This window comes from Maniola hyperantus, chromosome 10 (assembly GCF_902806685.2).
Source record: "Maniola hyperantus chromosome 10, iAphHyp1.2, whole genome shotgun sequence".
NCBI classification, from domain to species: Eukaryota; Metazoa; Arthropoda; class Insecta; order Lepidoptera; family Nymphalidae; genus Maniola; species Maniola hyperantus.
Window position 1 is genome coordinate 12143666 of NC_048545.1, and position 16660 is coordinate 12160325.

The 16660-nt window shown below is 35.2% G+C and overlaps 1 protein-coding gene across 2 annotated transcripts in view; it reads left to right on the forward strand.

The window, feature by feature from the left end:
• LOC117985950 (C3 and PZP-like alpha-2-macroglobulin domain-containing protein 8) overlaps positions 1-16660 on the forward strand; it is a 228620-nt gene that overhangs the window by 122800 nt on the left and 89160 nt on the right. For both annotated transcript variants that reach the window (XM_069501479.1, XM_034972749.2), the window contains one exon: positions 12215-12400. In XM_069501479.1, the coding sequence (XP_069357580.1) occupies positions 12215-12400 (186 nt within the window). The remainder of the gene's footprint in view (positions 1-12214; positions 12401-16660) is intronic.

Below are 16660 nucleotides of genomic sequence, written 5' to 3' on the forward strand. Positions count from 1 at the left end.
AGTTCAGGCCAATATCAAATGACCAGAATGCCTATGGGCCTTAAAACAAGCCCAAGTTCCTTTTCACGAATGATGAATATGGCAATGGCCGGTTTGTCCTATGAAAAATGTCTCTGTTACCTCGATGATTTAATTATTTTTGGACGAAATTTATCAGATCACAACAAAAATTTAATTGAAGTGTTTGAAAGAATACGTAACGTTAACTTAAAATTAAATCCAGCAAAATGTGATTTTCTCAAAAAGGAATTATTTTATTTGGGACACGTAGTGTCAGGCGATGGCATCGTACCCGACCCTCAAAAAATTAATGTCATAAAAAACTACCCCATCCCAAAAAATGCTGACGAGGTGAGACGATTCGTCGCATTAGCTAGTTATTATAGAAAGTTTATACCTAATTTTGCCGAAAAGGCTTTCAACTTAAATCTTTTATGCAGAAAAAAGGTTCAATTTATATGGGATAGTAATTGCCAAAAATCTTTCGATATTTTAAAGGAATGTATGATAACACCACCAGTTCTACAGTACCCTAATTTTTCGAAAAGCAATCAGTTTGTTGTTCACACAGACGCATCAGGTTACGCGATAGGTGCAATTTTATCAAACTCGGATGGACGTCCAGTTGCTTACGCAAGTAGAAGTCTTAACAAAGCTGAACAGAATTACCCGACTATTGAAAAAGAGCTTTTAGCTGTGGTCTGGGCAGTAAAATATTTTAGACCTTACTTGTACGGTCGTACTTTTAAAATTCTTACCGACCACAAACCTTTAATTTATTTATTTAGCATGAAGGACCCTTCGAGTAGGTTGCTTAAATTTAGATTGACTTTGGAAGAGTATGATTATTTGATAGAGTATGTGAAAGGTAAAGACAATGTGGCTGCAGACGCATTATCTCGAGTGATTATGAGTTCTAAAGATTTGAAAGAGATGAGTGATAGTGTATGTGTGATGACGCGTGCACAAAGAAAACGGTTAGATACAAGTGCTTCTTCGGATGATATGATCTCTACCGACGATAGGTCTGATCAGCCAATAGTCGTAGATACTCATATTAAACCAAAGAATGCAGTTGAATTAAGGTTCATAGACGGGAAAATTTTAAAGAAAATACGTCAAGAAAATAAAATTAATTGCGAAAATAATATTTTTTCATATGATAGTAGTCAAATGACGATATATATAAACCCTGCTTCTCAATCGCAATTGACGCGAGCCGCATTTGTGAGAGAGCTAGGTGAATTTTGTGAACGAATAAATATAAAAGAAGTATATTTTATAAAAAATAATAACAATAATATATTATTTGCTAAGAAGTTAGTAGAGGAGATAAAAAATACAGCTGAATGGAAAGGACCTCGTTTATGTATTTTAGAGGACGTTAATAGAGTAGATAATATAGATGACAGAAAAGTTATATTAAACGACTTTCATCTTTTGCCCACAAGTGGCCACGCGGGCATCAGACGAATGTTAAATAACATAAAGAAATATTATTTCTGGCCAGGACTGGAAAAAGACATAATTAATTTTGTGAAAAAATGTCCTAAGTGCCAAAAACAAAAATATACCACTACGGTGAAAGAACCTATGGTAATTACTTCAACAGCTCATTCAGCTTTTGAAAAAATATTTTTAGATATAGTTGGACCCTTAGATAGAGATTATAATAATTATACGTATATTCTTACGCTACAATGCGAATTAACAAAATACGTATGCGCATTTCCACTCATTACAAAAACAGCCACAGAAGTAGCGCGTGTGTTTGTAAATAATTTTATCCTTGTTCATGGAATACCAGCGATTGTGGGAACAGATCGAGGATCTGAATTTTTATCGGAAACATTTAAAGAAGTTTGTAAATTACTCAGTATTTCTCAATTAAATTCAACGGCATACCACCATGAAAGTATAGGCGCTTTAGAGAACTCGCATAAGAGCTTAGGAAGTTTTCTAAGAATACAGACAGAAGGTAGACCAGATTTGTGGAGTACATGGCTTCCTTTTTGGTGTTTTGCATATAACACAACTGTACATTCATCAACAAAATTTACACCTTTTGAATTAGTGTATGGGAAAAAATGTATCCTACCAAGCAATCTTTCAACGAAGATAGAACCTCTATACAATCATGATAACTATCCTCAAGAGTTGAGATATCGCTTACAAGTTTCAAAAATAGAAGCGCGTAATAATTTAATAAATAGTAAATTTAGACAAAAAACTAGATACGATAAATATGTTAATCCTATAAAATATAAGCCTAACGATTTAATTTTAATTAAAAATGAAACAGGCAATAAACTGTCAGATTTATATTTAGGACCATATAAGGTAATTGAAGACTTGTCACCCAATGTAAGAATAGAATATACTAATGGAAAAATAGATATTATTCATAAAAACAGAACAAAACTATATTTTACTGATTAACTGTAATATGAACATTATATTTGTAAGAAAATATGAGAATATTGTAATTAGATGTAAGAAGTATATTGTTCTACTACAATTTCATTATTTGTACTTTTTATTCTTTGTACCTTCTTTGTGTTTAGCTATTAAGAAAAAAAAATTATGTAATAATAATTATTAATAATTTTTTTACCACCCCATGGGAGGTGTACAGTGTGACCTAAGTAATATCTATATAATAGCCCATAAGTACACATACATATTGTATCTGAATGCATTCATTTAATAAAGCAGTCCAAAACCAACGCTCGGGTCGTACGCTCATTTCCAACACCTTGTCCCAACCTTAGAACAGGCTTCAGCCGTGGTAAATTAGCACCCTACTGGCAAAGCAGTGCCGCCAAGCAATTCAGCGTACCGGTACGATGCCGTGTAGAAATCAAAGGGGTTCCTTAGACTGTATCATCACTTACCACCAGGTGAGATTGCAGTCAAGGGCTAACTTTTTTAGCGTTTAAACTATCGTGAGTGATTTCCATTATAATATATAGAATATTTCTATGGCTATACTCACGTATCCAATCGACGTTAGCCCGACTAGTTTCGAACCCATGCGGGGTCCTTTATCATCAAGGGGGTCAGTTCGCGCACGCGTCGCGTTTAAGACTGCTCGTCGCGCCTGCAGCTGCCCGGACAGCCCGTTGTCTCACTAGTCGGGCTAACGTCGACTGGATACGTGAGTATAGCCGTAGAAATATACTATATATAAGGGCTAACTTGTATCTGAATGAAAAAAATCATTTACAACGTTCGTAAGCTTTACAACGTAGGAATTCTACGTAGCTACATACTCGAACCGTGACAACGTGAAATTCGCAGTGAAAGTTTTAATTGAATCTACGTGAAGAGTCAATGGATACTTTCCTAATTATTCCGCGCACAACAGATTCGGGACGCTGTCGGGGACACGTGTCGGTGACAAATTGCTTCCTTGATTAAAAATTTAAATAGTGAAATTTTGAAACGACATCCATTTGCATCCTGATTTTGCGAAATTTCATCGTAGTCATATTCAAGAACTAGAGGTCTGAGTAGTTTAGAGTCAGTTTTATGTAGCAAATTAACTACTGTTTAGAACCGGAAACACTAGGAATTCTATTTAGAATATTATTCTTGCCCATTTCCCAGGATTCTACCAAAATCTAGCAAAAGAGGCGGTCCACTTTGGGTGTACTCATAGATTAATTATTGGTCTCGCTCCGGTGTACTCTTGTACCCTATACCAACTGTGAAAAGAGAAAAATACAGAGATTTCATTAAAAAATAAAATTAATTATAAAATCATAATAAATAACTTGCTAAAATAAAAATGTAATTACAGTGTTTCGGCATAAGTCCCGCAAATTAGTAATGCGCGTGGCCGTCTTTAGTGACGTCAGCACTAGACTGAAGTTTCGAGCTGATGGTATATTTTTCACGATATTTTTATTTCGGCTTATGGAGACACAGCCATTACGTTTCGCTTGATATTGATTGTTGTCGAAGAGTTTTTTATGGCCATTAACTGTACCTATTGTAACTTTGTGAACATGTTTTTTAATGAATTGTAATAAAAAGAAGGAGAAAATAAGCTTGCTTGGATATTTGGTTCTTTTGACAAAGTTTATATTTTATTTCTAATCTCTTTTATTAAATATCTCAATATTAGTCAATATTTTTAATGTTAATGTTTTAGGTGTTAATGTGACATGGTTCCAGCGCAATAGCAATTTGCGGGACGTATACTGCTTACAACACTTACAAGATAGCGTCTTTCAAGCCATCGAGAAGGCAGTAGGCGCGGTTCTATGCTAAATGTCATTTCTGACAAGACGTGATGTGCTATTTTTTGACAGCTAACGTCAAAAAAAATGAATTCGCCCGCCATTATTACGTATTACCAAGCTTAGTTATGTTGCGTTACGAGGCGAGAATTAATAATATTACCACTGAAATATAATAATATGAATAATATGAACAATATGAATAATATGAATTTAATATTGAATCGATGTAACTAAAACAACAGTGCCTGCTCGCAATAAATACACCGATATTCCCAAAATGTCACCGGAGCTATATTGAGAGTTTGAGACGTTCGTTAGGTACTACCATCGATGGGTACTATACTACGAACAAATACCCCGATATCACGCTTTGGAAAACTCAATACGCTTCACTGTTCTCGTTAGCCGTAGCTTTCCTTTTTTGCAATATAATAAAAAAAACAAAAAGCTAGCTAGCTCGTTTTCCGCTGGATATCTGCAGCTAGTCTAACCGTTTTAGTTTTCTAGTATATCGAGTGTACTAGGTTAAGTATTAATTTTTAGTTTGCACTTATATTTTTAATCTAAATAAGAATAGGTACTAAGAAAAACCCAAAAATATACCTTCGTTTATAATTTAAGCTTCAACATTGTCTTCTCGTACAAAATTCCTCAGTGCTTGAATACCAAATTCTTTGAACGCACGTGTTGCCAATGGATCCGAGACATGGTCGCTAACTATGAGCCTCATAAGAAAACTCAGGAGGGGAACCATAGGAGAGCCAGAGTAACCGATATAGCTTAGCCGGTTGTGACTCTGAAGTGGCAATGGGCAGAGCACATAGTTCGAAAAACCGATAGACGTTGGGGTGGTCCCAAAGCGCTGAAATGGCGATCTCGCATTGGAAAGGTTGGAAACCTCGCCACTAGGTGGAGAGAAACGAGTCGCAGGAAGCTGCTGGATTCAGGCGGAGCAAGACCGTGCCGTGTGAAAGTCCTTACAAGAGATCTATGTCCAGCCGGGGACGTCTATCGGTTGATGATGATGATAATGATACCCATGTGGGCTTTCGGTCTAAAATCAATAAGTAAGTACACTTTTCAAGATTTTTCACTCAATCAGAGCCAGTCTGGGTCAGCTAGTGAAAAATAACTTTTCAAAAACTCAAAATGCAATTTAGTTGATATACGAAAGCATAACTTCCCAAAGTTTCCGAGTGCCATATCCTGGCCGTATCTATCAAATGCACTTCGAGTTTCTACATCGTAGGAAAACACATCAAGAGATCTTGAAAATTTTCTCAATTTTATGAGAGACGACTTTGTTGCTTGTATTGATCAAAGTTTGACAAACTGTACCTACGTGATATCTTTTAGTTATTGACAGTGATAGAAGAGATAGAATTTATTGTAGCCCCAATGGCCAAGATGTTTGTCTCTTTATAATATCAAACTAACCCGGTCCGGCTTCACTCGAGTGGAATTTTGGAAAATCGGTGAAAAGAATTCCTAAACACGTACTTACTTCTTCATTTTGGTTTTTACTCCAGCGGCTTGTAAGGCAGGCTGTCCGCGAGGACAAGTTTATTTTTGTGTATTAACGGAACGGACGGATTAACGGAATTAATATGTGATAATAGTAGTAGAGCTGTATTCCTAACAATTTTGGTAAAAATAAATTAAACTCTCTTCACAATAATTGAACACGAGTAAGTAAGTAATTAATAAATTAATTTATTACCTAAAGCCTTCTTATTCGAGTGGAGTCACACTTGATTCCTCGCACCGTGACTTCGCAGCGCTTTAGAGAGGAAAATTAATTCCAACTGAAAATTAATTGAATTTACCTTAATTAATTGTTACTTTACCAATTATTGTGAGCGCCAAAAAGATTCGAATATAGCCAGAAAATACGCCGTGTAAAATATTAATTACATTATTTTGATTTATTTTGAGAATTTGCCGGTCAAAATTAATTTACCATACTCGATATCATTTTACTAAAAGCTTACTTTTCCATCATAACAAGTGCTTTTCTAAACAATGTAAATTATTTATAGAAGCACTATTAAGTTATTGATAAGTAAACGAAATAACACACTTTATCTAAGCCTTCATGGTTTTTTTGCTGTGTCTTAAGCGGGTTTGTTAAACATTCTTTATATTGATAATTTAAAAAAAAAACTAATTTGTGTAGTTTAGTTATATTAGAGCTACAATATTCTACAAATGCATAGAAGCTAAGCCTCATGAGGATCATTTTAAGCTCTCTTACACAGCTCACAGTGCAACGCTACAGCTTAGTTCCAGTTTAATATTCAAGCTGCACATAATTTAGCGAATTAGTGGCACAAACTGCTTCATTAGGGGACCACATAGGATGAATAGCATCATTTACACCACTTTACAGCCAGCTGTTCGCATTTTCTCGTTTTCAATTTGGTTTCATATAATATATTGCGCTGCATGCTTTCGCATGGGCTTTTGAAAGTTCTAGATAGTTTCCCGGAAACTTTTTGCGCAAATCAGTACCCATATTATAAATGTGAAAGTGTGTTTGCTTGTCGGTTTGTCCTTCAATCAGGTCGCAACGGTGCAACGGATTGAAGTGATTTTTTGCATGGTTATAGATAAAGACCTGGAGTGACATAGGACACTTTTTATTCCGGAAAATTAAAGAGTTCCTACGGGATTTTTAAAAACCTAATTCCACACGGACGAAGTCGCGGGCATCAGCTAGTAATATTATATGAACAAATCATTTTTAAAGGATTCTAACCTACTTAAGAAAACAAAAATAGATTTATTGGGTAGGTGACTAAATTAAGCATAGGTAAATCAATCAAAAATAATACGGTCATATTTCCCAGAAATAATTTAAAGCGATGATAGCCTAGTAGTTAAGATGTCGACCTTCTTTTTGGGAGATCGGGGGTTCGATTCCGGGCATGCACCTCTAACTTTTCGGAGTTACTTGTATATTGTATAAATAAAATCATTTATTTCCACCAAATACAAAATCATATTTTTGTTAGTATTGACACGTACCTTAAAACTAATTATTATAAAATTCTTACCAAAACAATACTGTGCACCTGTTTTCCGAACTAGTAGAAACTGTGTCTCGGAAAACAGGGCCTCCAGCTCGGTGAATACACAGCTAACTACATACTAACGAACATACTAACTAAACTAAAGAGCTAAAGAAAATATTATGTGCGTGGAAGTCCATGTCATCTGTGTGTGTGTGTGTTTGTGTGTGCGTGAGTGCGTGTGTGCGTGTGATATAACTTAGTGGACTGGTAAAAATAAATCAGCTATAATGTGAGATGTCATCACTATAGGTATCTTCTTCCACGTAGTATAGATTTAAGAGTAAGACGCCTAATTTGAATTTTAAGGTTCCAGCCCACCCTTCTAATTTGGACCTCACTGCTTATAGAGGTTTATTAACTTATATTTTCAGAGCGGCATAGAAAGACTAAAAGATTACATTACATAAACATGACTACAAAATGCAAAGACGTAGGTTACTTTACGTATGCAAGCATTTTGTGAGAGAAAATAAGCGAACTAGTTAGGGTGCTTTTCCACGGACAACTGCACCACACGACAAGATAGCACGTTGTACGTTTTGCGACCATCATCTTTGCTATGATATCGTTAGTGCCGCAATATTTATTGCAACGAGCTTTATGGAGTGACTATGTACAAAACAAGTACGAAATTTTGCCGACGATATATCAAAGTCAAAGTCCAATAATTTATTCAAAATAGGTAATAAATTGCACTTTTTGATGGTCAGTTGTTGGATTTGTACCATAGTGGTGATAATTATTACGCGAACTTAAAACTAAAGCTACGAGGGTTCCACACGCGCCCAGGTCTGAGAAGAGCTCATAACAAACTCAGCTGGGTATTCTTTTTACTATCACCACTTCACAAAATCACTTTAACTTATTAGAACTAACACAAAACTCTCAAAGTGTCACATCAAATGACTCATATAAAATCATCACTCGTAGAAAAATAAACGAAAAGTCATATGAATAATGTCGTAATAACATTGCGAATCGTGTCACCAAATCATGTCGTACAATGGTCCGTGTAAAAACACCCTTACACGGGCATAGGGATACAAAAATTCAAAATTGCAAGGTATACTTTGAGAAAATTCTAGATCCCTAAGTAATTGAGTTAAGCGGCTTTAGAAACTTCCTGACAATAAAGGCTTTAGTATAACAAACATCGTTTTATACAAGAGAAAATTGCTTGTTTGCTTTTCGCTTAGAAGTATTATTTTCAAATTATCTACTACTAGATGATGCCCGCGGGCCGCGATTTTATCCGCGTGGATTAAGGTTTTTTAAAAATCCCGTGGAAACTCTTTAATTTTTCCGGGAGGAAAATATTATTATATTAATGTATTCATTTCCGAGTTGCAAGCTATCTCTGTACCAAATTTCCTCAAAATTTGTTACACGGATGGGCCCTTAAATATCACGTACAACAATGTTTTTCTCTACATAGTATAAAATAAAGTCGCTTCCCGCGTCTGTTTGTATGTATGTATGTATGAACGCGTAGATCTTTTAAACTACGCAACGGATTTTAATGCGGTTTTCACCAATAGATAGAGTGATTCAAGAGGAAGGTTTATAGCTATAGTTTAATTCTCAGAAAATTAGAGATCCCTAGAGAAATTGAAGTAATGTGAATTAGGTCGGAAAAAAATCCTCTCATTTGAGAGTTTCCGAGGCAAATACACCTCAATGACACCACATTAGTATCTACATTGCACCCATGCGAAGCCGGGGCGGGTCGCTAGTCCGGTATAAAAAGTAGCCTATGTCTGTCCCCATGTTGCAAGCTCCTTAGGTATATCTCATAATCAGCTGTTAAACGGATGGGTCGCAAAATGCTAGCAGACAGACAGAGAGACACTTTCGTATTTATAATAGGTATTAAATAGTATGGATTGAAAAACAGGATAGCAAAAGAAAACCTTGTTGGTTTATTATTCACAGTTTAAAAGGCGTTTCAATATAACAGAGTTACCTTCAGCTCAGGTAAGGTCGTTAGATCGTTGTTAAATGCAAAATCTGTTAAGAATAAAAACTAATTGCTTTTAAATTGAAATAAGCAAATAGCTCAAGTATCAAATTAATTGGAACGGAGAGATCTACATGAATAAAACAAGTAAAACTGAGCTGTCTGTTTGTGATTTGAGAATATTAACCTTTTATTAAGCTCATGTTGTGTTGCTTACTATGTGTGCGAAGTCTTCCAATCTGCACTTAGCCAACGTGATGGACTACGGCCGCAACCCTTCTTTCTCATTCTGAGAGGAGACCCCCGCTAAATAGTGTGCCAACGATGGGTTGAAACGATTAAGCTCATAATATTAGGATTTGGGGCCTAGTGGTTTAGACTTCAGCTTCCTATTCTGGAGTCCAGGTTTCGATTCCGGACAGGGATTTGGAATTTTATAATTTCTAAATTTCTGTTCTGGTCTGGTGGGAGGCTTCGGCCATCGCTAGTTACCACCCTACCGGCAAAGTCGTGCCACCAAGCAATTTAGCGTTCCGGTACGATGCCGTGTAGAAACCAAAGGGGTGGGGATTCCTAAGGCTGCATCATTACTTACCACCAGGTGAGATTGCAGTCAAGGGCTAACTTGTAACTGAATGAAAAAAATTGCACACCTCAGAGTGCTAAAGGTGTGTGAAGCTTAGTGTCCTAAACCCTTCCCTTTCAAAGAGTCCTCAGTAGTGAGCCGGCGATTGGTAGAAATTATGATGATGATGATACTGAAGCACACACTTAAGTTATTTACTCGTATTTAAATAATTTTTCATCAGCTGTCAAATCTGTCTGTCTGTTAAAACAGCTCAACTAATTTTGACATGATGTTTACAGATCTGTAGAGAACTTAAGGAGTGAACTAGCTTACTTTTTATTTCGGTAAGAAGACTTCCTTACCAATTTTCAAATATGAAGTCACGGGCAAAAGCTATATAGAGAATCTCACTAATTCCAGACGGATTCTCATTATATAAGTATTTCATTCTTATAATAATAAATGAGAAAACTTATTATTTTGATGATAAACGTTGACTCATTAAATTTAACTTTGCGTATAAAAAATTTGATGAACTTAAAACCTTCGAGAGATTTACAATAATTAATGACAATTATATTTGAATACTGAGTGCTGCAAAAAAATTATTTACACCCAAACACAATTAAAATAAGAAACAATTTGTTAATCTTTATCGAAATAACACTTCTTATAAAATAAGTAGAAGATTTTGTTATATTTATTGTTCTTTATGATATTATTATTTTTATTCTGTAGTCAGTTTTTTTATTGCGTAGTAATTTTTTGAAGGGAACTATAATTCCGTACTTATGTCACGTCTCACAATCTCACAACTACGAAAAATACAAATCAAATCAAAATCTGTATGGAACAACTAGTAGCATGCGATATGTACCACCCGCCCTCCTATACCTACCTATTAAACAAGCATATTCCTGCTTTTATTTTACTTTATACTTTGACGTAAGATTTTTTTACACCTTTGTTACATGTTATCTCTCAAAGCCACCATGATCCAAACTTCATAGTCGCTGATCGTTCCTCCCTGTGCTGGAGACAATACGCAGAGAAACTTTAAGGTTTTATAAAATAAGAAAGGTCAGACACGCGCTGGCTCTTATTCGATTATGAAATAATACCGTCACTTCTAAGGGCTAAAGGCGCGGTATAACTATTCCATCTTTAATTTTAATGTGTCTAGTTCAAGTTGAGTGGTCTGTGCAGTGGTTGACTAAGGGTAGTAAAGGTGAGGCGAGTGGGACGGTCTGCTCAAGGCCTCGGGTCTAAGGGGGCCTCCAAGGCCCAAACCTTGAGGAATACCCATTAGCCAAATCCCAAATAAGATCAAAATAGTTTCAGTAAGAGATTTGTAACTAGACGCCCCGATCGCTTCAGTAAAATTTATAAAAAAGATTCAGTTTGCTGGTGTTCATGTACTTTACATAAGTTAAAAATTGTGTTATTTCACTCTAAAAATTCAGTAGGTATAGGTAGCTGAATCACTGAATACTTTGAATGCTGATGTCCTTTAATTTGCATTCATTAATCAGTAATGACGCCAGTTCAACGTCTCCAAATAAAAAACATAAAAGAAACCAGGGGCCTCATTCAATGATGTCGCCTTGGGCCTCCAACGGACTTAGTCCGCTACTGGGTCTGTGAATGGTCGCAGCAATTCTTGCGACATCTTTCCATTTGGAGGAGCTCCAAGTATTTTTTTATTGTAGGTATCGAAGTGTCTCGAACTTATTCGCACTTTAATGGAATAAGTACAAGGTACTTCTATTTATATTTAAATATTATTATATTTAAATTCCCTTTTAAGAATTTCTTCGAATCCACAAGAGAGAAATTAGATGTAAAATCTAAGTTTTAAGTCGTTTTGAGCGAAGAAAATTAGTGCCGGCCAACTGCCAAGCATTTTAGCGTTCCGATACGATCCCACCTTGAAACCGATTAACTTTAATTAAACTGGAACACTCCTTTCCAAGTCAGTCTGCTTCTATCAAGACTGCATTACCATTAATCACCTCATATCATTTAACATGAAAAGAAAACTGAAAAACCGACAGTAATACCTATTCATTGTTCTTGTTTAGAAAGCGGTGATGGCTTAGTGGAGAAGATTTTAGAATTTGGGGGATCTGGGAATAAATCCCGGGCACTTCAAACTTTTTAGAGTAATATGCATTTTAAACCACAAAATAGCATTACTTTAATAGTGAAGGAAAATATTTTGAGCAAACCTGCATGCCTGAGATGTCTTCATAATGTTCTCATCCTGGCCAGCTATGCCTTTTCTTTCTGAAAAGAGACCCATTTTCAGTGGTGGGCCAGCGATAGATAGAGATGGTGATGATATTAATTCTATTTATCTTTGTTCCAGGTTACGGCATAATTCCTCTAAAGATACCGCCATCGCCAGCAACTCATTGCACGCTGCATACCTCGGTTGGATGCGTTGGCAATGACGAATGTACCGCAAAGAGTCACAGCGTCATTAGACTCCTGGGGCCAGTCCGAGATGTGATCGTCCGACCGGCAAGGCATCATTACCGACCGGGGGAAACTAGTAAGTGCCTCACCCAAAGTATCTACTTATCTTTGCTCTATCTATATGTACATCATTCTTGAAGTTCTTTTCGACAAAAAAAATGAAAATTAAATAACGATAAAAAGGTTCAAAATCTTTGCTTAGTCATCTGTTTTATATTTATCGATATAAAATTGAAAAAAATATCTTTTCTTCACATAAATAACATCTATTAAAAGTTTTCACTTTCAATAAAAAAAACATTTTGGAGATAATCAAAAAACTTTTTTAATCAATTTACATTATTAAATAAAATCTGCTTCAACTTTTATTTCGCTTGCGTGAATTATTTAGTAGTTTTCCATGACGGATTTATGAGGAAAATTTTCTGCGTCTCAAATGAAGAAAATCGTCGTACAAAGTACTAATAAAACTGGGCAAATGCCTACATAATTTTCATCTCATTAAATAGCACCTACTCTACCAGCTTTCTTTATTCTCAGGAATTTCGTGACAAGTTCTTTTTTTGTTCTTTATATAAATAGGGGATGTTTACGTCGTGAAATCATGTTCAAGGAAATAATATAACCTACTCGTGATTGTCCGTGACTTCGTTCGCGTACCTACATATTTTTATTTCCCATCAAAATAAAGAAATTATCCCGCCGTTAAAGGCTTGCCAAACGGTTCACTCTTCCAACCATTTTACCCTTATAAGAGTAAATTTTTGTAAAATCGTAAATTAATTTTCAACCCCTATTTTACCACTCGTAAGGGATAATCTATAATATTATAAAAATGAATCGCTAAATGTGTTGGTCATCGCAAATCTCGAGACCAGCTGAACCGATTTCGCTAATTCTTTTTTTATAATAAGTATTTTTTTGAAGTACGAGGATGGTTCTTACGGAGAAAAAAATTTAAAAATTTAAATCGACTGTTAGGCGGATCGAAGTTTGCCAGGGCAGCTAGTTTTCGATAAAAAGGTTATGTACACTGGTTCTAATTATAGTAAACTAATACCTATTTGAAAGACTCAACTTCAAAAATATAGGTTTTTATTGAAACTTCCAATCCCCATTTTACCCTCTTAGGGATAGATTGGCGACTTTGGCATAAGGTTAGGGTATAATTACTGTCGATTTCAGTTAAGTACAGTTGATAAAAGATGGGTAAGCGAGCTTGATTTTTACTCCTGTCTCTAAATATTTTACTGTGGTAAGTGTGGTAACTGGTCATATGCCACGACCAAAACTATTAATAAGTAGGTACACTATAACTACGTAGAATATTAATTTTCTACCAACTAGAATTAAACTTTTAAACATGTTTCCATTGGCGTTGTACCAATTCTAGGCATAACATTAAATTCAAATCCTCGGTATTTTATTCACGTAGTTTAAGTTCGGATTCAAATGAGGTTTTATTGAACTGTAACTTGCATTAAACGAGTTAACGAGTATGGAAATCCAGTATTGAGGTCTTGAAGTAATGCCAAATTTGTAGAGGCTGCCAAATTTCAACAGCTCTTGAAGTCGAAAAGGTAGCCATTTTAAGTTACTGATTACGATGCAAAAATATATTTTGTATAGTATATTGGCAAACTGCCAGACAGGCAAATTAATTTTGAACGCTGCTGTTTAGAAAACCATTTCATTTTTATCATAAGTATTTTTGGTGAAACTCTATAACTGTAAACTCACAGGTCACTGAATGAACTGACTGACTTCAAAAACTTCCTACGACATAAGTTTGGATTAATTTTTTTGTTCATCGCTTTATAGGAAACTAGTTTGAAGTAGGTACATAATTTAGGAATTTCTTAATACGTTTAGTGCGTCATTATATATATCGCTATTACACCTCAAAAAATTGCACGTACTCATGAAGAAATAAATAACCCTTTTACTTTGTTTACTCTTCACTTTGTTGTCCATCCGTCTGCCTGTCGGTGTGTCTGTCAAGACCCTTAGAAACGAGTGGAGGTATCCAGCTAACATTGATATCAAATACAGTATAGGTAGTAAAGTAATGTAGGTACATCAGCATTTAGAAGGAGATAGCAGATTTGTAGAGCGTTGTCTCTGTCGTTGAGACCGACAAAACGTCATATAGGTATGAGTTTTCGCTAATTCTTTTTTTATAATATTCCTTGAAGTAGGTACCAGGATGGTTCTTTCGGAGAGATAAATTTAAAAAATTTGAAATGACTGTTAGGCGGAACGAAGTTCGCCAGGGCAGCTAGTACATCGATAAAAATTGTAAAGTGATGCCATTAATAAAAATCCAAGCCACAAATCCCGATGAAGCAGTTGAAAGACAATTTATCCGGCTAAAGCAGTTGCCGGCGTAATGTATGGCCTTTGCCATGTAATTAATTACCTGACGAGCAACCTTCCAACTCGGGCGACACGGCAAAGTTCTCCGGTACATTACAAGCCTCGCTTAACTTTGCTTTTAGGTATCTAGATGTCAAAATTGGGTTTTCGGGGTCTGAATAATTTATCTTTCGCTAATTCTATCTAGAACTAGCTTATGCTCGCGACTTTGCCCCCGTGGACTAGACAAATTTCAAACCCCTATTTTATCCCTTTAGTGGTTGAATTTTGAAAAATCCTTTCTTACTGGACGCCTATGTCATAATAGTTATCTGCATGCCAAATTTTAGCCCGATCTGTCCGAGTAGTTTGAGCTGTGCGTTGATAGATCATTCACGGTAATAAAGACAAAATGGTTATTCTGAGGATGGGACAGAACGATGGATTTTTCAAATTTGTATTCCAAGCTATTACCTAGTCTTGGACCATTAACACAGCAGAGTATAAACTAGTTAGTACCTATCAAATGAAATCGTCAAAAAATTGAGATAGGGCATGTTGCCAGTTCACTAAGGATTAGTATAGTTAGTGCCTTTTACACGCCCCCGAATATTCATATACTTACATCAAATAAAATAAATAAAGCCTTTATTCCAATTCAATCTTATGGATACATACAATTTATCACAAAAATTACAGTTGATATGACAATTAGAAGTACTTACATAATATTATGATTAACAATTTATATAACAAAAATTCAAACAATTATGCAATATGATATTCGTTATAGTTTTTATAGGTAGGTACAATTTTATAAGTTTTATAACAGTTTTTGGTAAAAATAATCATCATTAATAAAAAAATTAAATTAAATTAAAATAATCACATCGTCTTAGATTTATAATAATATTGTGAATTTGTAAGTACTTATGTCAAAAACAAATTAGAATAGTCAGTTAAATTATATAATATTATAAAAGTCAATTATTATTTTTAGTCAACCAATTAAATTGTACAAATATAATGTAATTCACTAACTTCGCTATGTCATTGGAATACCCATTTTTGGGCATAGGCCTCCTCCATCCCTTTCCATCTGTCTCTATCTCTCGCCAGCCTGGTCCAGGTATACATCAAATAAAGCATAAACAAAACATGGGAAGAGTAATACCATAAATAACCGATAAGCCGCTTATAAAGGAAAGGCAAACAACAAAATATCGAGGATTATAAAATATACTCATAACTTTTTCATTATAACCACGTTGTGATATAAAAACATTGGAACATTAATGTTTATGAAGCGTACATATTTATTGCTTGCCGAAAAGGTTTTTTAATCTTTTGAATGTGTGAGATTTGTTTCTCTTTTAAAAAAATGTATGACCTTATTTGGTTTAAAAGAAATATTTTACCTCGCTAGCCAAGTTCGGATTGGTGGAGTTCACACACCTCTATAGAGAACTTTCAGGTATGCAAGTTACCTCACGATGTGTTCCATCACCGTTGTGTGAAGGAACTTTGTGGAAGAAGTTGTATTAAATATCACCGTTGGAAGTGATATATGCTTACTCCACAATCCATACTAATACTAAAGTTTGCCTGTCTGTCTGCTAGCTTTTCACGACCCATCCGTTTACATAATTTGATAAAATTTTTATTCCCATAGGATTCTTAAAAACCTGAATTCACGAAGATGAAGTCCCGGGTATCATCTTTTTGGTAAAGAGATAGCTTGCATCTTGGAGAGGGACATAGTTTATGTACTTTTTATTTCGGGAATCAAAGAGTCCCCACGAGATTTTTAAAAACCTAAATCCACGAAAACTTAGTCGCAGACATCAATATATTATAAACTTGTACCTACTCATTATTGATAGATATACAGGGTGTAATCAGAACGCTAGCAAAAATTTAGCGTTATTGTTATACCTACTACCTAAACACAATCCAACCTACCAATAACCATTTGCCTCAT